At 47.0% G+C, this 23,085-nt stretch overlaps 1 protein-coding gene across 1 annotated transcript; it reads left to right on the top strand.

The window, feature by feature from the left end:
- The first annotated feature begins 8,341 nt into the window (after positions 1-8,341).
- On the top strand, positions 8,342-22,944 carry LOC136151741 (butyrophilin subfamily 1 member A1-like). The gene is made up of 10 exons (XM_065913113.1): positions 8,342-8,514; positions 9,675-9,766; positions 11,807-12,154; positions 15,789-16,070; positions 16,185-16,385; positions 16,656-16,676; positions 16,771-16,797; positions 17,887-17,913; positions 21,088-21,114; positions 21,523-22,944. Exons 2-10 carry the CDS (start codon positions 9,682-9,684, stop codon positions 22,191-22,193), a joined length of 1,689 nt encoding a protein of 562 aa, XP_065769185.1. The 5' UTR covers positions 8,342-8,514; positions 9,675-9,681; the 3' UTR covers positions 22,194-22,944.
- Positions 22,945-23,085: the final 141 nt, after the last annotated feature.

Below are 23,085 nucleotides of genomic sequence, written 5' to 3'. Positions count from 1 at the left end.
GGCATCACCGACTCGATGGACATGAGTTTGAGTAAACTCCGGGAGTTGGTGATGGACAGAGAGATCTGGAGTGCTGCGATTCATGGGGTCGCAAAGAGTCGGACACGACTGAGTTGACTGAACTGAACTGAACTGATAAACAGGTACTCTTTGTTGCACTGCAGAAACTAATGCAACATTGTAAATCAACTGTACTCCAATAAAAATTAAAACATGAATTATTAAAAAAATTTAAAAAGTGTTGAAAACAAGGAACAAACAGAACAAATGCAATGTTCTAAAACTGTAGTAAAATGACTAGTGAATATAGCTAACTTCATCAAAATCAAAGAAACAAAGATTAGAGCTAAAGTACTGAACTTTAAGAAATAAAGAATTTGTTTGTATATTGAATGTATATGTTTTCTTTTTTGTATTGATGCTATGAGTTCAGGTTACATCTGTGGACCATTTCTAAGAAGTCTAATTATAATATGCTCTCACAGGACTTTATCTTACATTTCCACCTTTGTTTTCTTTTTTTTATCGACTACTTATTTTAGTTTGTATCATTGTTCTGAAATCATTTGTATGAGTTGCTCTAAACCCTTATTTAGAATAAGGTAGTTTATATATAAATACATAACAACTACACTTGAGTGAAATATTTAACTGAGTCATTGGACTTTGCTGATCACTACTTTCTCTGTGTCATTTTCTCCTCTTTGGCTCCTGCAATGCAAGCCCTTCCACTCGTCTGTCCCAGTGTCTCTTCTTGGCCCTGGAGGGTCTCTTTGCACCAGCTTTAACAGTGTTCCAGTTTCTCAGGATTCTCTCCTCATCTCCCTCTTGATGCTATATCTGGGAGGTCCTGTTCACACCCCAGAAGTTGGCTCTCCCTCACCTACTCATGACTTCCTCATCTACATCTCCTGCTCAGTCCCTTTCTTAAGCCACAGAACTACATTGTCCTCCACCTTCTACACACTTGAGGTACCTTGTGACTCAAGAGGTGGTTTTTATTTTTTATTAAGAGGAGAGGATAAGCTAAGCCATTTAATTAGTAAACATTTTCAGATTTTATGTAGATTTGAGAATCACCCTTTTGTATAACAATGCAGTTCAATGCAAAGTTGTTGAAAATGTCACACATTCCTCTCATTTTTGTTTGCAGAAAGTTGTTTTCCTCTCTGTAGTCTCTTGAATGTGCCCAAGATAGAAATCTGAGACTCTTCCTTGATGCTTCCTTTTAATTATTACTTTCAGCGTCATCTCTGTCATTTCTCTCTTTCCAAATGTCACATAAATCCTCCCCAGAAGTTTCTGTTTTTTGTTTTAGTTGAGAGGCAGAAAGAAGGAGGAACAGGGGAGCAAAAGATAATAAACAAATGGAATAAAAGGCACTGATGTCCAGTGTGCAGTGTGATGAATCTTTTCGTATGCACATAGCTGAGTAGCTCCTTGGTGTCCCTCTCTAAGTGTCCCGTCAAGCTTCCTGGACCACCTTATCTGATTTCTGCCACCACAGACGCATTTTGCCTATTCTTTAACTTCACATATAAGGAATCCTGTAGGTTGCAGTCTTTTGTGTGTGGTTTCCTGTGTCCACGTCCGTTTTTCTAACATTCCTTTTCTGCATCTCCTTTCCCTTCATCCGTGTCCTCATGCAGGGAAGCCGTTTTTTTCAGTCCACGGCGAGGGCCACAAGGGGGCAGCAGAACACGGTGGAACCTGGGCTGATCCAGCAGAGAAGCCCTTCTGGCCGCTGGGTTTCTCCTATCCCCGTAGCACCCTGTTTCTGGGCTGCCTCTTAAGCAGCTGCTGCAGGTTGATCCTGCTGCCACCCTCTCTGATACCTGCTGCTTTAGAGAGGATATCTGGAGTGGAAGATTGGAGCTTGGTCTCCAATTCTAGATCATGCACTCCTTTCAGTAATGTATTTTCAACAAGCAAAATATTGTACAGATTATAAAAACAAACACAAACAACCCATTAAAAAAGAGTTAAGATGAAAGGTATTCTAACATTTCTTCTGCCTCCCCTCTTGCCCCCAGATCCCTGGAGCACCTCTGGAGCTGGTTCGCCTCTACCTGGTGGCCCCTGTTTAGGACTCAGCTGAGCTTTAGTGAGGCCTGGAGCCCGTGGGTTTGACACACCTAACTCTGGGCAGGTCCCTTCATGTTGTTGAACCTCTGTCTCTCAGCTGTAAAATGAAGAAGGTAAGACTTTCCTCTGAGGATTGTAATAAAGTATGCAATGTTCAGAGTAAAATGGCACTGGTGAACAGTGTGCTTGAGTGTTTGGTGACATCATGAGAGAGTAGGGCCTGGCCTCAGGGCTTTAGCCCACAACTCAGCCTGTGGAGACGTCTCTTGACATGAAAGAACAGGGTGGGCATCCTAGGGACTGTTAGAACTGTTGCAGGAAGGGAGATCCCTTCCAGGTCCCAAAAATGGGCTCTTGTCTAACACTCGGAAATGAATTGTCTGAGGAAACACACACGCTGACAAAGCAAGAGATTTTATTGGAAAAGGGGGCCCCAGTGGAGAGCAGTAGTGTAAGAAAACCCAGGAGAACTGCTCGGCCACGGGCTCGCAGTCTCGGGTTTTATGGGGATGGGATTAGTTTCCTGGTTGTCTTTGTCCAATCATCCTGATTCAGAGTCCTTCCTGGTGGCTCACGCATTGCTCAGCCAGCGAGAAGGATTCTGGGAGGTAGTTGGACACGTGTGTCTACTTTTGACCTTTCCTGAACTCTTCCGGTTGGCGGTTGCTTATTAATTCCATGTTCCTTACCAGGACCTCCTGTCATAAAAGAACTCATGCAAATGTTTACTAGCATGCCTGGCCAGAGTGGGTGGTTTTCATCATTGTGCTTCCCCAAATAGAACCAGCCTCTCAGGCCTCTCCTGCTTTTCCTGCCCCAGACCTCTCTTCTCTGACTCTCCCAGGAACAGAGGCCAAAGTGTCAGAACTTCAAGTGGTTCTCGGACGTTGGTACTCAAATCCCTCTGAACAGGACTTGTCTGACTAACCCTTGGCCATGGGTGGGCCTGCTCTATGGGATTGGAAGAGTGAGTAAATACTTCCCAGGTCACTGAGTGGGCATATACCCAGGCCCTGTACTCAGGGCACGCACACAGCTCACTGCCATGTGGGCAGCACAAACACTCACACTGTAGATCATACCCTGACACCTCAGTGCCTGGGGACATGCGTGAGACACTCTGGGCAGACGTGTCCATTCTGGTGTCCAGTCCCACATGTGCCAGGGTAAATGCAGGGGGATCCTACCCCTTCCTTTTTGTCCTTTTCTTCTCTCCCTTTCTCCTTCCCTCCCTCCTTCTTTCCTTCCTTTCCTTTCCTACACCTTCTTTCTGTCTGCCTTCTTTCCCTTTAGATCCTTACTGTTGAACCTGAATCTGGCCTCTGTACCCCGACACCATGTTAAATCTTGGGAACAGAGTGTTGGGTGAAGTAGAAGATAGTAGTTTTATTGCTTTGTCAGGCAAAGGCAGCCACGGTAGACTAATGCTCTCAAAACCGTGTGATCCTCCCTGAAGAGGGCAGTGAGGAGTTCTATAGTAATGTTTTCAAAAAAAGGCATGATCGGCTTGCAGACATTCTTCTGATGGGTTGGTGGTGAGATGAGTGGGAGTCAGCATCATCAGCCTTCTGGTTCCAACTGATCTGGGGTCTCTGTGGTTGTAGTCGGCATACCATCCTTGTTAAACATTAACTCCCCCCACCCCCCACGCCCCCATGGGGGTTTCAGTATCTCTGAAATAACTCAAAGATATTTTTGTGTGTTTCCTTAGATGGGGAAACACTGACCTTGCCCCAAGGCCGCACTACTGTACCTCTGACTATTCCTCTCTTATCTCCCATCCCCTCCCTTCCTTAATTAACAACCACTTGAACCTGCCTGTTGGACTCAGGGAAGGTCTTGGAAGTTGAATGAATCCTATTTTCTGTAATCAGAGAAATTTGGGGCACAGAAAGGCTTTTGTGCCCAGGAGTCCCACTGGGTCATGCTTGGTATCGTAATCTTTTATTTGTGAAATAAAACATATTATATTTTCTGTAAGCCTGTGTGACTCCTCTGTCTCCCTCCTTTACCTTTAGATATCGCAAAGAGTTGGACACGTCTTGGGGACTGAACAACAACAAGAACAATCTCAGGGCTTGGGTGGGAGCAATGCCTTTTCATGTTCCTGGAAGGAATCTCAGACTTCAGAATCACAGTGGATTGTCTACTCAGAGGGTGGTGGAGTCAGTTCCATGGACCAGGTGGACTCTGCAGCTGACCGCTGGGTGGGCCGGGCAGCACCCACTCTTGGGAAGGACTGAGGGGCCTAAGGGTGTCCTGATCCACCTCTGCTGGATATTCCAGTTTTGGAGATGACAGCCTGTGGTGGGAGGGCCTCTCCTTCCTCAGCAGAGGGACAGAAGTGCAGGTTCAGAGGAAGGTCATGGCCCCCAGTGTGCCCTTGGGCTCTGCCCAGCAGGCTTCCAGGGTAGACCTTGCCCACCAGCCAGGATATCATGGGTTAGAGAACAAAAGAAACCTTTTAAGATTGAAATAAAATCATTGCCTCTGGAGTGTGTGTGTGTGTGTCTTTCTAAAAATAGCTATCAAAGGAATTGTTTAAACTTTGCCTACAGTATAAATTAATCTAGCAAACCATTCAACTTAACAATGTCAAGGATAATAAGCTTTCCCAGATTGCATATTATTTAAAACAGGAGTTTAATTCTTTTCATCTACTGTAACATTTAAAAAAAAATCACAATTCATTTTATATCACTATGGTTTTATGGATTAGGAGTTGTCTGAAACTGTTTTGAAAGCTCTTGAAGCGAATGAAAGATAAGGGATATTATGACTGTTAAATATTAACCCTGTTAGCATTAGGATAATTTATATTTTGAGAAAGAAAAGTCTTTTGTGGTGAGTGAGCAAGAAGCAGCTGGCACATGACCCTGATGCCTGGGGTGGCAGGGGAGGTTGGTGAAGTTGGCTGTTTTTGTCCACCTTACCAATATGTTCAAGTGTCCTTCCAGTGTACTTCCAGAAAAATCTTTCCTGTACTTTGTCATTCCCGTCCCTCTCTCCTCCCAGTGTGGACTCAAAGGGCTGGCATTCAGGGTGAGATAAGCTTTCTGATCAGATCATCTTGGGGCATGTGTGAGTCCAAGGTCCCTGCTTGTTCCTGCTTCCTGTGGAGTCGTATGGAGCTGGGGTGGGCTGGGCTGGGTTTGAGGGCTGGGGCAGGATTGAGGAGGCAGTCTCCCTGCCTCTCTAACTCCTCCCTCCTCTGTGAGGGATTTGGACTAAGTGTCCTCGATGGCAGCACTCATGTCTTACTTCATGTCTGTCTGCACGTGTGAGAATGAAGTAGCATAAATGGAATTTGTGTGGCTCGGTTCTTGACACATAGGAAGTATTCAATAAAAGATGGTTGTCACAAAATTCACCTAATGTTTCTGAGACCTTAAAAAGTCTCCTCGTGGTGAAGGCATTGGTGGTGTAAGTGGGGGATAGAGATTAAGGGGGCCCTGGAGGCTAATTTTTGAACTTGTCTCGTTAGATCTCCTGCGGTTAATATAAATATTCCAAATATTCCTGAGTCCAGGTGGATATTAGAGGGAGTGGACCTTTTGGGGAAGACAAACTGGGATGTGTTCAGGTATACCCTGATGCTCTGGGTTTGCCCAGAGCTGTAACACCTCAGACCAGACTTGCGGGCTCTTATGAACAATTTGTGGCTTTGTGGGTCTGCCGGTCCTTACTCTGTGGAGACAAATATAATGGGTCATTCAGAACAACCCAGAGTGAACACAGGCTGAGAGAGATTTTCTGAGTGTGTGGTTGTGAATCTGTGAGGTTTGGTTTTCTCATCTGCAGAATGAAGACAATAGTGACAACCACCAGGCAGAGGTGAGGAGGGAAAGCCACCAGCCCAAGTCACTTCAGACCTGAGCCACTGACACTGGGACACTGGCAGGCTTGAGGGGGCATTGTGCTTGTGTGTGCTTAGCCAGTCAGCTGTGTCCGACTCTTTGTGACCTCACGGGCTGTAGCCTGCCAGGCTCCCCTGTCCATGGGATTCTCCAGTCAAGAGCACTGGAGTGCGTTGCCGTGCTCTCCTTCGGGGGATCTGAACACAGCCTCTCACTCTGCAGGCAGACTCTTTACCATCTGAATTAGCAGGGAAGCCCTGAGGGAGCATTAGTGTTGGTTGAACCTGGTGTTGCCAGTCCATGGCTGTAACTAGTGGTCTTTTTATGTCTGGGGTAGACAGGAAAGCTGGAGAAAGCAATGGCACCCCACTCCAGTACTCTTGCCTGGAAAATCCCATGGATGGAGGAGCCTGGTAGGCTGCAGTTCATGGGGTTGTGAAGAGTCGGACGTGACTGAGCGACTTCACTTTCACGCATTGGAGAAGGAAATGGCAACCCACCCATCCCTGGGAGAATCCCAGGGATGGCGGAGCCTGGCGGGCTGCCGTCTATGGTGCCGCACAGACTTATCAGCAACTTAGCAGCAGACAGGAATGCAGAGATGGGCAGATGGTGGGGCTGTTGTAGCCTTCCACAGGCTGACTCTATTAGTTCAGAGATAGCAGTCTTCCTGTTTCTCTGTGGACTGGAGTGTTGTGAAATTGTATGAGGTTGAGTAGCCCATGTGCTGCTGAAGAGACTCCTGCCTGTCAGCTCAAACATTGTTTACGGAGTGCTTTCTTTATGCTGGGATAGAGAGCCTCCTCTCCTGGATTTCTTCGACATTCCTCAGGTGAACACAGGTCAGGGCTGTGAAAGAGACAGGGTGCCACCAAAACCCCAAAAGGCTTGTGTATGGATCTCACAATGGGGGTCAGGAGGTCAGCAAAGCATGCCTTGAGCAAGGTCATTTGAGGTGAGAGCTGAACAGTGGACCGTGAGGAATGTGGGGGAGGAGGGAGAGGGCAGGATTATCCAGTGGCTGGTGAGACCAGTAAGGGGGCAGCTGGGTGAAACACGGGATGAGTTCAGACAGAAAGTTGGAGGCTTCAGAGCCACAGAGGAGAGGTTGAAGAAGAGGGGTCCCTTGAAGCGTGAGGCATAAAGTTGACATAAACTGAGCTGCGAGCATCATGACATCGGAAGGAAAATGACCTGGAGGGAGTGAGGCTGGAGGTGGGGCGGGAGACCCATGAGGAAAACTCTGTGTCAGCATAGAAATGAGACTATGTGATGGCTGTTAACATGAATTTGTGAAAAATCTTTAATGTTTTGGAAGCATGTTTTATGGGAGAGTGGGATGTGATAGATGCCCTTCATGTTTCCGGCAGAGAAAGCTGGTTGAACAGAGGTGACCCTTATTAGTAAGGAAAATTCAGGAAGGGATGAGCTGGAGAGGAAGAGCCAGTCCCGTTGTTTTTTTTTTTTTTTTTTTTTGAGACCAGAGATTCAGGCCTTTCCTGGTGTTCACTAGGCCTGGCAGAAAGGGGGTCTGAATGGCTGTACCCAGGCCATGGATGATACACAATCTTAAGAAGCCTTAGGGCATTGTCTATTCAGTGAAGGGTCTGGAGTTGGTCCTGGAAACCCCTGAAGCCTGGGGGTTAGCCCCTGGGGGGCCAGGTTGTGGGAGTTCCTGGGTCAGCTGCTGGGGAAGAAAAGGAAGCAGCCACGCTGGGGACTGTGCCCTGTGCACTTTACTAGCCCACATGGAATGGGGTGGGGTGGGGCTAGGTGTTAGTCTGTGCGGGCTGCGTGGTGCACACAGTCCCCACTTCCGAGGTTAGAAGGCTGCCAACCTGGAGTATGTCTTCCCAGGTGACGAAGTAGTCAAGAATCGGCCTGCCAGTGCAGGAGACCCAAGTGATATGGGTTTGATTGCTTGGTTGGGAAGATCTCCTGGTGTAGGAAATGGCAACCCATTGCAGTATTCTTGCCTGGAAAACTCCATGGACAGAGAAGCCTGACAAGCTACAGTCCATGGGATCATAAAGAGTGAAACACAGCTGAGTGACTGAGCACACATGCACAGCCTGGAGTGTAGCACTTGTCGAGAATGGTTATTGAGTCTGTGTGTCTATGTGCCCCCGTCAGGGTGGTTTCAGCTTTACTTGAATCCACTCTCTTATTGCCGCTCCGATCAGGCTGTTTTCTTCTTGATAACTGGGTGACTGTCCAGAGGGCAGGGCAGAGTCTGCTGGGACTGCTTTATCCAGGTTCCACTTTCGAATCGTGAAGGAACCAGGGAAGGGCGGACTGAGCTGTCTGGGATCATTTCCGAGGGTCCCACGGTCTGGTCTCTGCAGACACCCCTGGATCGGGCTCTGCTGCTTCTCCACTTTCCTGAGACCACCTGCCCCCAGACATGAGAAACTCAGACTTGGATCTGAATCAGGATTGGGGCTCTGAGTGACTAACTTCAGGTGCAAATTCTGAGGGCAGATTTGGGGTCTGCCAGGGTCCCTGAACCTTCTCATGCTGCTTCTCATGCTGAGTTTAGAGACGCCTCTGAAGCCCTGGCCTTTCGGAGCAGGTAAGTGGGTTTTGAAGACACTTGTGGGCAAGAAGAGCAAGCAGGGAGCATCAGGGTTGAGGAGGAGGCTGAGCAGGTGGTGGGGCTGGGGGCAGGGTGGGTGGTGCTGGATGGTGGAGGACTCTAAGGAGACTAACGATCACCACAGTGAAGGGTGTACCTTCATTCATATGTTTTAGTATTATTGCTATAGCATCCGATTCTGTTCTAATTCCCTATAGTGATTCTCATGAAAACTTTGGGATCTAGATGCTGTTAATATCCCCAATTTGTTTATGAAGGAACAGGCACAAAAGATTAAAAAGCTTGACTAAGGTCATCACACAGACAAGGCCTCAGCCTTGGGGGAGGACTCAGCACTCACCCCCAGAGTCTGTCCTTCCGAGGACCCTAAGCTGCCTCCTCCCCAACTTTGAAGGGAAGGCATTTGGGGTCCTTTCTCTGATGAGGACTCATTTTTTCTCCTTGGCTGCTCTATTTCCACTGGGATGTCCAACTCCAATGCAGAAATCTTCTTCAAAGGCAGTGCGGATGAGGATTAAGCTGTCTGTGGGGACTGACTGGGCACCTGGGAGCGGGCCATGTCCTTGGTCCCTGCAGGAAAGGGCGGGGTGGGGTTGAAGTCCAGGCGAACTAACCCAGCAGCAAAGGCAGCACATGGTGCCTCTGATGGACCCAGAGTCCCCTTGCGGAGCATGTTTGTGGGGCCCCAAGTGGGAGCTGGCCTGCACTTCACAGTGAGGAGCTGAACCTGGGTCTCTGTCCGTAACTGGTGGACAGGTGTTGCTGGTGGTTGTGAATAATGGCGAGATGTAGGATGGTCCCAGCTCGGGCCCCTGGTGCTGGGAAAGGAAGCACCTGGTGTTCTGGGCAGAGTGGGCTACGCTGCAGGTGCCACTGGGGTGGGAAGAGAAGGGGGGCATTTTCCCCAAGCAAACCTTGTGGTTGTGACCCCACAGAGGCTTCTCCAGGGCTGGGAGGAGACCAGGCTCCGTGCTTTCTGGGTGTCAGAGTTGTGGGGAGCCCAGCACCTCATCAGCACAGGGATCCAGGGGGGCTCTGCTCCTGCAGGACTGTTTCTGGCCCTGAGCCTCCTCCCCACTGGGGTCCCTGAGCTCTGGGCCAGCTCTGGGTCTGCCTCCTGCCCTGTGTCTCCCCAGCTCTGAGATGGAGGACTTCTTCCACGGCTCTGTGCTCTGCCACCTCACCTCCCTGCTCCTCTTCACGCAGCTGCCCACTGGGGGTTTCGCACGTGAGTGTGCCCCACCCCTCTTCCTATGTGGATTCCTGGGAGCCGGGCTGGTTCTCTCCATCAGGAGTGGTTTGCTGTTTGAGAAGTCCCTTCTCTAAAAAAGTTATGATGCTCCCCAAACCAGTAATTGTCATTCAATTTTTGAGAGTCTTTAAGCCTGGTAGCTCAGACGGTAAAGTGTCTGCTTATAATGGGGGAGACCTGGGTTCGATCCCTGGGTCAGGAAGATCCTCTGGAGAAGGAAATGGCAACTCACTTCAGTACTCTTGCCTGGGAAAATCCCATGGATGGTGGAGCATGGTAGGCTACATTCCATGGGGTTGCAAAGAGTTGGACATGACTGAGCGACTTCCCTAAGCCTCAATATAAAGACTATAACTTTATAAGTCTTTAAGCCTCAAGGCAATATCAAAATGCCTTGATAGTTATCCAATGAGGTGTTTATGATGTTATAAAAATTCAGCTGTGACATATGTGACAATATCTTTCACCTCAGTTTTTGGGTAGTATCTTTATTTTACTAAACATATTCATTAGCTATTTTTTTTTCCATTTCTCATATGAACATGTGGTACATGTTGAACATGTGGTAGGTACAACATGAACACGTTGAACATGTGGTAGGTGCTTTTTATGAGCAAACCAGGCAGATTCGTGTCTTTGTAAAATCTTACAATGTAGCAGGGAGGCTATAATAAATGCATGAAATAAATGCATGAAATAATAATGGCATGAAAGTAGTATGATGAATAGTTTTTTATAGGCAACGAGAGAAGCAGTGAAGCAGCGTGGGGTAGAGGGCAATCAGGCATGTGGAGGTGGGAAGTGGGCAGCAGTGTTCAGTGAGCTGTTCAGTGAGATAAGAATAAAACCTGGAAGAAGGGGTGAGCCTGTGAGTGTTCCGGTGGAAGCATGGCTTCTGTAAGAGAGAACAGCCAGTGCAAAGCTGCCTGTGGGCCTGGAATATTCAAGAGACTGTGGAGGCAAGTCTTGGCTAGAGCAAAGTGAAGGAGAGGGCAAGAAGTAGGAGCTTGTGTCCAGAAGCCCTGGGGGTCATCCCCATTGGGCCTTTGGTCCACTGAAGGGACTGAGGAAACTCGGCAAAGCTTTGAGTAGAGTAGGGACATGGTTTGCAGGTGGAAAGAATTGCAGACTTGGGAGTGAGGAGAGGAGACCCAGGGAGGCCAGTGTACTGTTGTCCTCCAGGTGAGAGACCATGGTGACTCAGACCAGCTCTGAGCAACTCAGGAGCTGAGGAGTCATTCTCTGTAGATCCAGCAGGGCCGTCCTGCACAAGGGTCAGATCGTGGCCCATCCTCCAGGCCTCAGAAGGCCAAAGGCTCTGAGAAGATGTCAGTGGGATGAATATGGGCACTTGTGGGTGAAAAAAGTGAAGGTAGGCTTTTAATGGAAACAATATTTGTGTCTAGTTTTTAACACACGTTTGAGCTGGGGAGAAAGTAATGAACACAGATAAATTTAGCTCTGGAATAGAATAGTGTGGCTATAATAGGATGTGACTGAATGATCAAGGAGTTTTGACTTTGACCACAGGTATTCTCTTTGGTCAGGGTTCAGTCCTGCCCAAGAGGGGCAGGATAGAGCTGTGCTTCTCCAAGTGACGCCCCTGGAACATCAGTACCAGCATCTTGGGGAATTGTTTAGAAATGCACATCCTTGGGCCCACTCCAGACCTTACTGAATCTCTGGGGGTGTTGGCCCAACATTGTGATTTTATAAGCCTTCTTGCTTATTTTGCTGCATGCTGAAGGTAGAAACCATTGAGTTAGAATTTTCCATGGAAGGGTGTGAAGACAGCGATACAGATGGATGAGGGACTCTCTTTGACATCTTTTCTGGGCACAAAATTATCATCAGTCTAGCTCTAATTCAGAATCATCACAGCTCAACCTATCAGGTCAGGGTTCATCCCACCCGACAACTGTCCCTAGCCTGCTCAGGTCCTTCTATCAGACTGAGCGTGTGTTCTGCCCTCCCTCTGTTTCTCCTCCTCTCTCACTCCTGTGTCTGTGTCCACAGAGGAGTTCATCGTGATGGCCCCCCCGGACCCCATTGTGGCAGTGCTGGGCGGGGAAGTCCTGCTACCCTGTAGTGTATCTCCACCCATGAGTGCTGAAGACATGGAGCTGAGATGGTTCCGCTCCAAGTTTTCAGAAGCTGTGTTCATCTATCAAGACCGACTGGAGCAGAAAGAGGAGCAGATGGCTGCTTACACAGGGCGGACCTGGCTGGTGAGGGACCTTCTCAACCAGGGAGAAGCTGCTGTGCGTATCCAGAATGTCGATGTTTCTGACAATGGGCTGTACACCTGCTTCTTCAGAAAGGGAGGTTTCTACGAAGAGGCCAATTTGGAGCTGAAGGTGGCAGGTTGGTGACTTGATATTTTTGATCCTGGAGTATTGGAGTTGGGAGGAACTTTAGGGATAATGGCAATCAATCCCTCATTTTATAGATATGGGACAGGAGGCTCATCCACTCATTCCATTATTTGGTACAAACATATTGAAACCCTTCTCTATGTCACATCCTGCTCTGGGCACCTGGGATACATCAATGAACCAAACAATGTTCCCTGTTCTGTGGAGTCTATATTCTAGAGTCAGTACATAAATACTTTGATAACTAGGTTATAGAGGAAATTAGGAGGTGGTAAGTATTAATACTTAAGATAAAATGACAAATATAACAGTGGAAGTGGACCAGGATGGGGGTGGGGTGGGCTTGTTTTATGTGGGGCCTCAGGTTGGGATTTTTTGACAATTTGAGCAGAAGCTCAAAGGAAGTAGGGATTTAGCCACGTAGATATCTGTGGGACCAGAGTTCCCAGCAGAGGAAACACCTGGCATGAAACCCTGAAGCAGGAGTGTGGCTGGAGGAGGAGTGTGACTGGAGGAAGATGACTGGAGCAGAAAGCTCTCGTGGTTGATAAGATGAGTAAATGAAGGGTTGTAAGAGATAACAACAATTGAATATAGATATGTTCTTGGCATGGGGTGCACAGAGAAGGGATTGATTAATGCTCTCTCTGGTGGTCAGGAGAATTTTGCAGGTAATATACACTGAAAGGGGCACCTGAGCTCACTAGATCAGGCTGCAAAGAGTCCTTGAGGTTGATGGAGTGGAACATGAGAAGTCAGGGGAGAGGAGAAGAAAGGAGAGGAGGAGAGAAGAGAGGAGATAGAGTGTGGTGATTGCAGTTGCTAGCAGTTAACCAGAGTCCTTTGGGGCTACAGTGTGTGGTCCCTGAGGGGTACAGACAGTGGAAGCTGGGGGGAAGAGGAGAGGAATTTGAAGGGCAAGGTAGATGCTAGGTTGTAGAAGACTTTGCAAGCTGTGCTATGGGTGTTGATGCACCACTGCAGAAATTTTAAACAGAGCAGTGCCTGGGGCATTTCTTTGGTCAGCTATGAAGAGGGTGGATGAAAGGTGAGCCAGGCTGAAGGCATGGATGTAGTTACGAGGTCCACAGGATGATCCCCAGAAAAGGCAATGGGATCACATAGAGGGACGAGGGGGTCAGACATCTGTGATGTTTAGAAACTAGAGCAAGCTAAGTGAGTGGATTTGGGGACACAGAGTTTGGGGGGAAGAGGAGACTGCAGAAATTCTGAGGGTTTTGCATTGGCTGTTTGTTGTTTAGTGGTAAAAATATTGAAAATTATGTGTGTTGATTGAAGAAAAACACACAACTTAAGAACTGTGAGCTGTGTTTTATTCAGGGTCTTACTGAGGGGTATATAATCCAGGAAATAGCTTCTCAGTAGCTCTGAGAAACTGCTCCAATGAGGTAGGGGGATAAGCCAGTTTATACAGGTTTTGGCTAGGGAATAGGTGCAGTCAAGCATGCTTAGTATGCTAAGTGGCTTCATTCGTGTCCGACTCTGTGACCCCATGAGCTTGTAGCCCACCAGGCTTCTCTGGCCATGGGATTCTCCAGGTAAGGATACTGGAGTGGTTTGCCATTTCCTCCTCCAGGGGATCTTCCCAACCCAGGGATTGAACCCGAGTCTCCTGTTGCTCCTGCATTGCAGGTAGATTCTTTACTGCTCATGAGCCACTGGGAAAGCCCAGAAGTCAAGCATACGCTTCGGTAAAAGGTTACTGTTTGTCACAAGGATCAGATATCTCAGTTAATAATATTAGCACTTTTCTAGGAAGATGCAAGAATCTAGGTTCATTAAATATTTTTTTCCTGAGACATCTCTAAGTATCTAAGGGGCCTGTTTTTCCAAAGCACAGAGTGCCTTGCCCTATTTTCACCTTGAAGTTCTTTCAGAGTGTACTGTCAGTGAGTGACTGAGAGGTTAATGTCTTGATTCTTGTAGAATTGGATGGTGGGCAAGATTCTTTGCTTTATGTATGTTAGTTATCTGTTGTCAAGATAATGCTGTGTAATAAACAGTCACAAAGTTCACAGTGGCGTGCAACAATAACCATTTATTTAATTCAGGCATGAAGGGAGTACAGCTAGTTTGGGCTATATTTGACTAATCTTATCTGGGTTTATTCATAACTCTTTGGTTATGTTGGGTACAAAACAAAAACAAAATCTCCCTAACCAGAAATCATCTTCACAGTTAGTGGAGAAAGAGCACAGTTTTATTATTGAATGGACATTCAACCAGAATGTGATAGACATCACAGGCAATCTACTAAGAGATTGCAAAGACAGAAAGATATCTCCCCCCTTTTATAAAGCCAAGCAGATACAACCCATTATATACTTGCTTTTAAGATGAACAATAACTATTCCTCAAGTTGGAAGACTTGATAGGACCATCTGTCACAGAGTTCACTCTAAATTTTCCTGGTAATTGAGGTGACCATCTGTGTTAGCTAACTGGTTTAAGCCAGAGGAAAAACAAATTCTTATGTTTTTATGACAGGAGGTATTTTTACACCTTGTAGCTTGGTGATGGCTGAAATTGGGCTCCTACCCTCCCACAGGGAAGGGGAAAGTGGGGTGCTGTTTCCCTTGAACTTTATATTTACGAATGACTCCTAGGTCCTAGTGAAAGACATTCTTGCGTCAAAATTCTTGTCTAGTTCTCAAAAAGGATTTATATACATTTAAAACAGGGGAGAAAATACATATAACAACAGGTTTTCTCAAGTAAATATTCTAAGAAAACAAGGGAAGGGGAATCTCTTCCCTTATTTTCAACAGGGAGAATGAAGCCTGTTATTTTTAATCCTTATTTGTCATTTCAGTCAGCTGAGGAGGTCCCATAAGAACCTTTGCTGGGTTGTTCATGTGGGTTTGTTCAACTGGCTATTGATTGATCTAGGAAAGTTTCAGCAGGAAAGACTGTCCTAGAGCAAACATGTTCTCCCTCTGGTGGAGAGCAGCTCAATGACACAGGACTTTGCAACCTAGTCACATGACCTAATCTCTTATTGGCTAGTTGAGTCACAGGACTGGCCCAGAGGCAGAGTGTGGAGGCACCAAAAACTGTGGCAGACAGGGAGCTGGATATAAAGAGGAGTGAAGAGTTGGTAATATTTTTATACAGAATCCATAACGGATGGAGCCAAATCACATATTCAGTTCTAGAACTATGAGTTGGAAGTATATGTGAGGAATTCAGGTAGAGGTAAACCTGTGGATAAAAGGAAGGGAAGCTCAGGACATAGGGTTGTTAGATGACTTAATTTTGGTGGTGATTTACAAAGAGAGGCAGTGGGTGTGGAAGCAGATGCCCCGGGAGAGAGTGTGACGTGCGGAAAGTGTAGGATAAGGGTGGACCTGGGACCACATTCCTCCCCCTGTTTACATGGCATTAGCCCTTCCAAATGCATGACTAGGGAGAAGGGACTTAGCTCTCTGAGCCTATGGTCCCCGTGCTTCTTTCTTCTGTTCCCTGAGACAGGGCCGCCTCTTTGCTCCCTGTGGGAGCAGTCTGCCCCCAGAGCCCCCAGAATGCCAAGTGCAGGGCGACCCCAGAGTTGTGCACACATAGGCACTGCTGGGACCCTGGGCTCTACATCTTGCCTCCCACAGGTGTGGGCTCTGCCCCTCAGGTGCGCATCACAGGGCCTGAGGAGGATGGGGTCCGCGTGGTGTGCACGGCCTCTGGGTGGTTCCCGAAGCCCCAGGTGCAGTGGAGAGACCTCAGCGGAGAGAAGTTCCTGGCGTTCTCCGAGGCCCACACCCAGGATGCTGAAGGGCTGTTCAGTGTGGAGGCGGCGCTGGTGGTGAGAGACAGCTCTGTGGGGAACGTGACCTGCTCCATCCTCAACCCTGTCCTGGGCCAGGAGAAGGCCATGGCCATTTTCATCCCAGGTCAGAGGTGCTCCCGGTGCCAGCAGGCCTGGAGGAGGGGCCGGGTGTTCCTGGGTGTTCTGCGCTGAACTCTCCCGGGCTATGGCCCTGACAGGGTGTCTGGTTGGGCTGCAGAGCCCTTCTTCCCCCAGGCCTCTCCCTGGAAGGTGGCTTTCTCGGTGAGCCTGACTGTGTTGGTGATCTTGCTCCTTGGGGCTGGATGTTACACCAAGAGAGAACATTCCCTGAAGGTGCAAGAGATGCGAGAAAAGGAGACTCTGTGCCAGACTAGAGAGCAGGACCGTCAGTCAAAGGAGGAAGCGCTGAAGGACACAGGTAAGGCAGGACAGGGGTCAAGGCTGGTGAATGTGGCGGCTGAGGAGAGGGAGGAGCTGACCACAGTGCTGAGTAAAGGGCTCTGGGGAAATCCCAGTCCAGAGCAGGTGGCTGGGGAGACCTGGGTGGACTGCTGGAGCGGTGGAGGCTCCGATGGGTCTGCAGTTGGAACGTCTTCCCCAGAGGTTACAAACAGAGAGGTGGTATTTTGTGAATTCTTTTTCTTAGGGATTGGAGTTCACGCTTTTTTTTTTTTTCACTCTCTTTCAGCTATACTTCAGGAAGAACTTAGTAAGTTCTTCTTTTCCTCTTGAGCTCCCTGCATCCCCTTCATAGGAGACAGTCTGGTTCTTAGCTCACCTGTTTCCTGTTTGTTACCTTTCAGAGAGGAGGAAATCCGCTTACCTGGCTGGTGAGTGACTCCCCGGTGTCCTTGGGTTTCCGTCCTACCTGTGCCATGGTGTCCCTCTCCTCCGTTCTGTCTAGGTATAGAAATGTGGACCCACTTCCCTGGGGCAGAAGTGGAGGCTTCTAGGAGGCAGAACCCATGCATGGGCTCTCCCAGATCTGGACTGCTGGTTCCCACCCATTTCTTGGGATCCTGGGTGTAAAGATGAACCCAGAGCCTATCATGCACCTTTGGTCTTATTCCAACTCTGACTGACCCACCATATTAATAGTTTACTATTCTTCTGCATATGGTTTTCAGTCAGTATCCAGAAGCAAAAGTCATGTGCTGTGAGATTTCATTAAAGGAGCTATACAAATAACCAGCTTGATTAAGTTTAGGAGTGTGACCTCCTGTCTCCATCCAAAACACTGTCCTAGGAGTCCATTCCCTCTAGTTTCTTTGGGTGATCAAAAATTTATGGGGTGGAACTGAGGTGACCATGCACAGAAATGCCATGGAATGAGCTGTCAATACCCCTGAATAGTGTTTATCTCTAGAAATATTTCATCTGAGAAAGATTAGCCCCTTTTACCCAGAGTTCATCTCACTTCTTAAAATAGTTCCCAGGTCATCTTACTTCTAAAATAGTTCCCATGTCAAGTTTTTTCCCAAATGTATTTTTTCCAGGAAAAAAACTGAATATGATAATGCTTTCTTAAAATTATATAATAATTTATATTTTACTCCTTAAAATGTTTTCACACATAGTAGAATTTTTGACCCTGAGCAGTAAAAGTGAAAATAGATAGAATAAGAATTTTTGAGGGTTTTGAGGCAAGAACAGCTAAGTGACTTGCCAAACATCACATGCAGTAGTGGGACAGTGGTGCAAGTCAGTAAGGAGTGGGCGCAGGCCACCTGACCTGTGCTCCAGGGGATTCCCAACCACACCTGCTGTCTGCACATGGCAGGAGGTCACCTCCTCTGCAGCCTCTCCCCACTGTAGTTAGTCTCACCTGCAGAGCAGAGGGGAGGCAAGGGCCAGTGGATTCACACTGAGCAGGTTTCTTCTGGCTGAAGTCTCACCAGAGTGTGTTTGTTCCCTTCCAGCCTGGAGGAAGGCCCAGCTGTACGCAGGTAAGTGGATCTGAGTTCCTGTGGCCCCCCCGCAACCTAGACTCTGACCCCTTTTGCATGAGGGGACCCCACACCAGGGTGGGGTAGATGTTCTTGGTCTTCTTGTCACCTTTGCAGCCTCCAAGTGGGGACTGCAGGGACTCCTCCTCGGAACACAGGTGTGCCTCCATCCTGCCCGTCCTCTACTGCAGGGCGCTGTCAGGGTCAGCAGCGCCTCCTCAACACCTGGTGCAACCGGGACTTCTCTTTGTGACAGTGACATTGGAGGGGTCAGTGGTGAGGAAGGATGGCAGCAGGGAACGACTGTGTGGATCAGGAATCACTCATCTCTGGAAGATTTCAGAAGTCACGCTTGCCTACTTAGGATTCAGTTCTTCCCAAGGTGGCCCTTGATTCCTGATCCGTCTTGTTTCAAAATTCCTACCCTTTTTGGCTCTAGTTTTGTTTTTCCCATTTTCTCCTGGTCCTGTGAGATATTGATATTCTCTCTATCTCAGTCTCTGACTCTGTGTCCAGGCTGGGTTTCATCCTCCAAGCCTCTTGGTTGTTGAGGAATTAGTTGCTGTAGAGCAGGTATTCTGAATCTGGGGGTCCAAAAACTATGGGATGTTTATGGGCTCCTTGTGTGAGGGTCTATGAAAGTTCTTAAATTCTATTCAAAATCTTCTGTATATGTTTGTGTGACAGGGACACAAATGTAACAACCATGATCTTCCTTTTCAGAGAATTCTGTATTTGCTGATGAGCTCATTCTTGGTTGGGTTTATTAGGGGCCATGGATGAAGACTGGGAAAGAAGAAATGTAGAGGAGACAAAATCATTTCACAGAGAAATGGTGGGAAGCAAATCAGGGAAGACAAGACCAAGAGGAAGAAGAGAGGAGGAGATGAGGAGGAAGTGCCATGTCTGAGATTTGTCTTGTAGAGATGGAGTGGCTTGTAGTGGTGGAAAAGAGACCACAAGTCATAGCCATGGTGGTCTGTTGGGGAGCACACAGAAGGTGTGCAAGTTATTTGGGTGCATAAAGTGTGATCAACTCCTTGATATCTCTTTAAGAAATTTCAGTAAAGGCATATTTGTTTTTAAGCCATTAAAAAATAACCATGTAATTCAGTCTGCCTCTGATAATGAGGCATCTCAACCTTCCTGTAGTGGTTAGGGCAGGAGTGTGGTATGGGGCATCCTAATGTAATGTAAGGTTGTTCTGAGAACCCTTTAACTTTGGGGTGAGTTAAAGATCTGTACCCTGTAAACCTGTGCAGCCTGCCCTTTCCTTGATTGGAATGCTTCTGTTTACAGACAGGAATATAGATCGTGAAGGCAGAGAAGGGTAAACCAAGGGTGAAAATGCCTGGGAGCCAGAGACGTGAGGATTTAGGATCCCACCTTAGGGATTCTTACTGATTCACCCTAGGATTTATGTTAAATATCAGGATCAGATTGTCCTCTTTTACTATCTCTCCCTTACCTACTACATTAAAAAGTGTGTGTTTTAATGTATACCTTGTGTAACCTTCTGTTTTGTAAGGATAAACCCCATTAAGCTAGAACCAACATTTTCATATTGACAAGTGTCAAGTGGGAGGTGGTCAAATGTCAGATCTCTTTTTATTCATAAAATTGGAAAAAAATGTATTAATGATTTGCTGTAGCAATTAAGTGAAGAGTAGCATCACACTTGATACCTGTTGGAGTCTCACAATTAAATGTCAACTCTCTTTTTTTCTCCTCCCTCTTTTTCTTGTTGCTAATTTCTATCACTTGTGGCATAGAAATTTATAGCTAGGGATCAACTAGTGTGTTGGTGAAGAACAAATAAATTAAAGTCCATTTTTTCTCAAAGGGTCACATAGGTTAGGCCACTTTATGTGATCTTATTTCCATCAGGCAAATAAAAGGAATGTCAATTTCAGCATGAACCTGTATTAAGTAGGAACGATGTAATAAGTTTACACACCAAAATCGCAAAAAAAAAAAAAAAAAAAAAGAGCCATTTACTAATTTCCATAAATGTTCTAATCTTGTTCCTGATTCTCCACCCTGTTGGAGGCAACAGCTCTCTGAGTGCAGACATTTCAGTGTCTTATGACATACAGGGTTTGCTTTGCTTTGATTGTTGAGCATCCATTCTTTTTCCCAAAAATGAGTATGGAGGTTGGAAGAAATTATTTGGCCTTGGGTCAATTGGGAAAGGGATCCTTATGTTCTTTTTTAGTCATATCAGGCCATTGCCCTGGGGACACTAGTCTGATCTGGTTTTTAAGATTCTTGGTTTGGGGCTGGCTGAGGATCAGCAGGTCTTGGCTAGGTATTTGGGTTATTTCCCCCTGACCCTTGGTCACATTGTTAGGTTCTTAATCACACCTGTAAAGTTCCCTTTACCACAGTGTATTCACACAGTCCAAGGTTTAGAACATGGTCATCTTTCGGATCCTCTTGTTGTGGCTCTCCTGGAATCTTACTGGGCAATTATAGGGTGAAGCAGATGACTAGATCCAATATTTTGGGTTTTCCTTCACAGGTAAAAATGTTTTTGTTCCACTAACCCTGCAAAAAGCAGGAAAGAATTCATGAGTGTCTTTCCTCTCACTGTATGTCTGTCTTTCTCACTTCAAACCTCTCTCTCCTTTCCTTGAAACCTCACCTATGCCTCCTAACTGAGCAAGATTTCTCTGATGCTGTATCTCAGATTTTCTCCACTAATGACTTATAGTCATTCTCTGAGTTCAGTTCAGCTAAGTTGTATTCTCTCTACCACTGGCTTAGAGGTAACCTGCATGTTCAGTTCAATTAGCTCTTCATAATTGCTTAAGAACCTTGGAAATTTTGATCTCCCCAAGTCTTTCTCCAGAAAACCCAATTTTAAGGATGTGTGGCTAAGGACTTGAGAAAATGTTATTTTATAGTGAAGTTTGGGCAATGACCTTTATGTTCAGATTGATATCAAGCCTCTCAACTCCTCAGTTTTAAGATTTATGGCTTTGCCTTCATGGTAAGGTTGTAGCATGGTGGTTCTGTGTATGTTTGTGAAAAGAAATACATGCATCAATTGAATATTTCCAAAACATTTCCCCCTATAACTCTCTCAAAAGTATGCTTCACAATACCAAGCACTGACTTTGATATGTATAGTCTCTATAAACCCCTGACATGAAACGTGTGTTTTCCTTGTAGATTGGCGGAAGGAAGAGTTCCAGGCCTGTGAGTGACTTTGTGTTTTTTCTGGATTTTCCTACTGCTATCCCCGTGGCCTCTCCTTCAGTTCTCAGTGGTGATATAGATTCTGGCACCAAAAATAGTGTGGGGTGGGATGTGGTGGTGATAGTCACACACAGGTGGGGTTGATGACTTTGGCTGGTACTGAATGCTAAATAGACATCCTTCATCCCTTGGAGAGCAGGCTGGTCCTCAAGGGCTCTGTGACATATCTCACCCTGAAATTAGTCTCGTTGGTCCCTTTTCTGCTTGGAGGCCCATCAACCTGAATCACAAGTTCCTATTGTCAGGGTGCTTAGCCTTCCTCCCATGCAGCTGAGATTCTGGGTTGAGGGGTGTTTGTGTGTTCTTGGGGAGGGGAGGACCTTGAATGATAGACAACTTTCTCTGCAGGGCCTGTCACTCTGGATCCAGCATCTGCCCATAAAGACCTTGTCATCTCTCATGAAAAGACAACTGTGACTTGGAAGGACTCCTTTGTGTACTCTGCAGATACCTTCAGTGTACTGGGCTTTGAGGGCATCACATCAGGGCGCTGTTACTGGGAGGTGGAGATCAGGGATGGAGACCAAAATGATTGGGCCCTGGGGGTCTGTAGGGAAGGTGTGAACAGGACAGGCTGGTACGTAGAGTCCCCAGATAAGGGGTTCTGGGCTGTGGGGAGATTTGAAAGAGGATATTGTGCCTGTACTATACCTCAGACTCCGCTATCCCTCATGCAGGCTCCCCACCCCCGGCTTAGGGTGGGGGTGTTCCTGGACCACCAGGAAGGGGACGTCTCCTTCTACAACATGACTGATGGCTCCCACATTTTCTCCTTCCCTCAGGCTTCCTTCTCTGGGACCCTCTTTCCATACTTCATGATTAATTCAAGAGACGTGTCCCTGACCGTCTGCTCCAAGGTGCGAGGGTGTGAGGAGCTCCCTGTTGCCCTTAGCAATCCTTCTCTGGAGGAGCCTGTGAGCCTCCCAGGGGTGGGGTTCAGCTCAGGCTCTGGTGCTGATGGTGTCCCCGGGGCCGAGTCTCCCCTGCTCCCCTGCAACCCCGAGGCTGTGTCCCTCTAGGGCCTGTCACTGTCCTGGATCCTTGCTGTGGCTCTTCCTGGAGCTACAGACTCCCTGTGACAGGCCTCTGAGGTGCAGCCTGGATGGCTGGGGGTCTAGCCCTCCTGCTCTGGAGACAGACTCTTGGGCTTGTGGTTATGAGAATTTTCAGTTCAGGCCATGTGCTCAGGTAACAGATTACAAAAGTTGACTCTCTGAGCTGGTTTGGGGGTAGCCTAAAGTTTACTACGGGACATTGTTTTTCTTTTAGTAATGAAAAATATTTCATGAAGCTTTTATACTGTTTGGATATGCTAAATGATGAGAGGTTGAATTATTCTGCAGACTAATGTCGTGTTTTTGTTGTTGTTTAGTTGCTAAGTTGTGTCTGACTCTTTTGTGATCCTACAGACTGAAGCCCACCAGGTTCCTCTGTTTTTTCCCAGGCAAAAATACTGGAGTGGGTTGCCGTTTACTTCTCTAGGAGGTCTCCCTGACCCAAGGATTGAATTCAGGTTTCCTCCATTGGCAGGTGGATTCTTTAAGGCTGAGCCACCAGGGAAGCCTGGTGGTGTTACTTTATCCAATTTGAGTTTGTTAAATAGAACCCAGAGAGTGATGGGTGGTCCCCAGTTCTATTTTGGAGGATGGACACTATCAAATCAGAAATGCTGGCTAGCCAAAAATTTCCAGGGAAATGGGTGGTTGACGGAGTTTTAAGGAGTCTAATATTTTACTTTTTGTATTTCCTATTCTGGGATGGATAAAACACATCTGTTTCCCCCAAATCTCAGTAAATATTTGTTACCTATAAAAAACCTGTGTTGTGTTCATTTAAGGAGCTAAGGAGAAGGATCTAGGTTTTTCATTTCTGTTAACAGCAGCTGGAAATAAGAGAACTGCTATCTGAATT

This window comes from Muntiacus reevesi, chromosome 20, assembly GCF_963930625.1.
Source record: "Muntiacus reevesi chromosome 20, mMunRee1.1, whole genome shotgun sequence".
Lineage (NCBI taxonomy): Eukaryota > Metazoa > Chordata > Mammalia > Artiodactyla > Cervidae > Muntiacus > Muntiacus reevesi.
Note: the sequence above shows the minus strand (reverse complement) of the source record. Positions and strands in the feature narration are given on the sequence as shown.

Bases quoted from the DNA above. Each gene is read 5' to 3' on its own strand.
- LOC136151741 (XM_065913113.1), top strand. From the start codon at position 9,682: ATGGAGGACTTCTTCCACGGCTCTGTGCTCTGCCACCTCACCTCCCTG. The intron at 16,071-16,184 runs GTCAGAGGTGCT...GTTGGGCTGCAG, and splicing joins CATGGCCATTTTCATCCCAG to AGCCCTTCTTCCCCCAGGCC. The intron at 16,798-17,886 runs GTGAGTGACTCC...GTTCCCTTCCAG, and splicing joins GAAATCCGCTTACCTGGCTG to CCTGGAGGAAGGCCCAGCTG.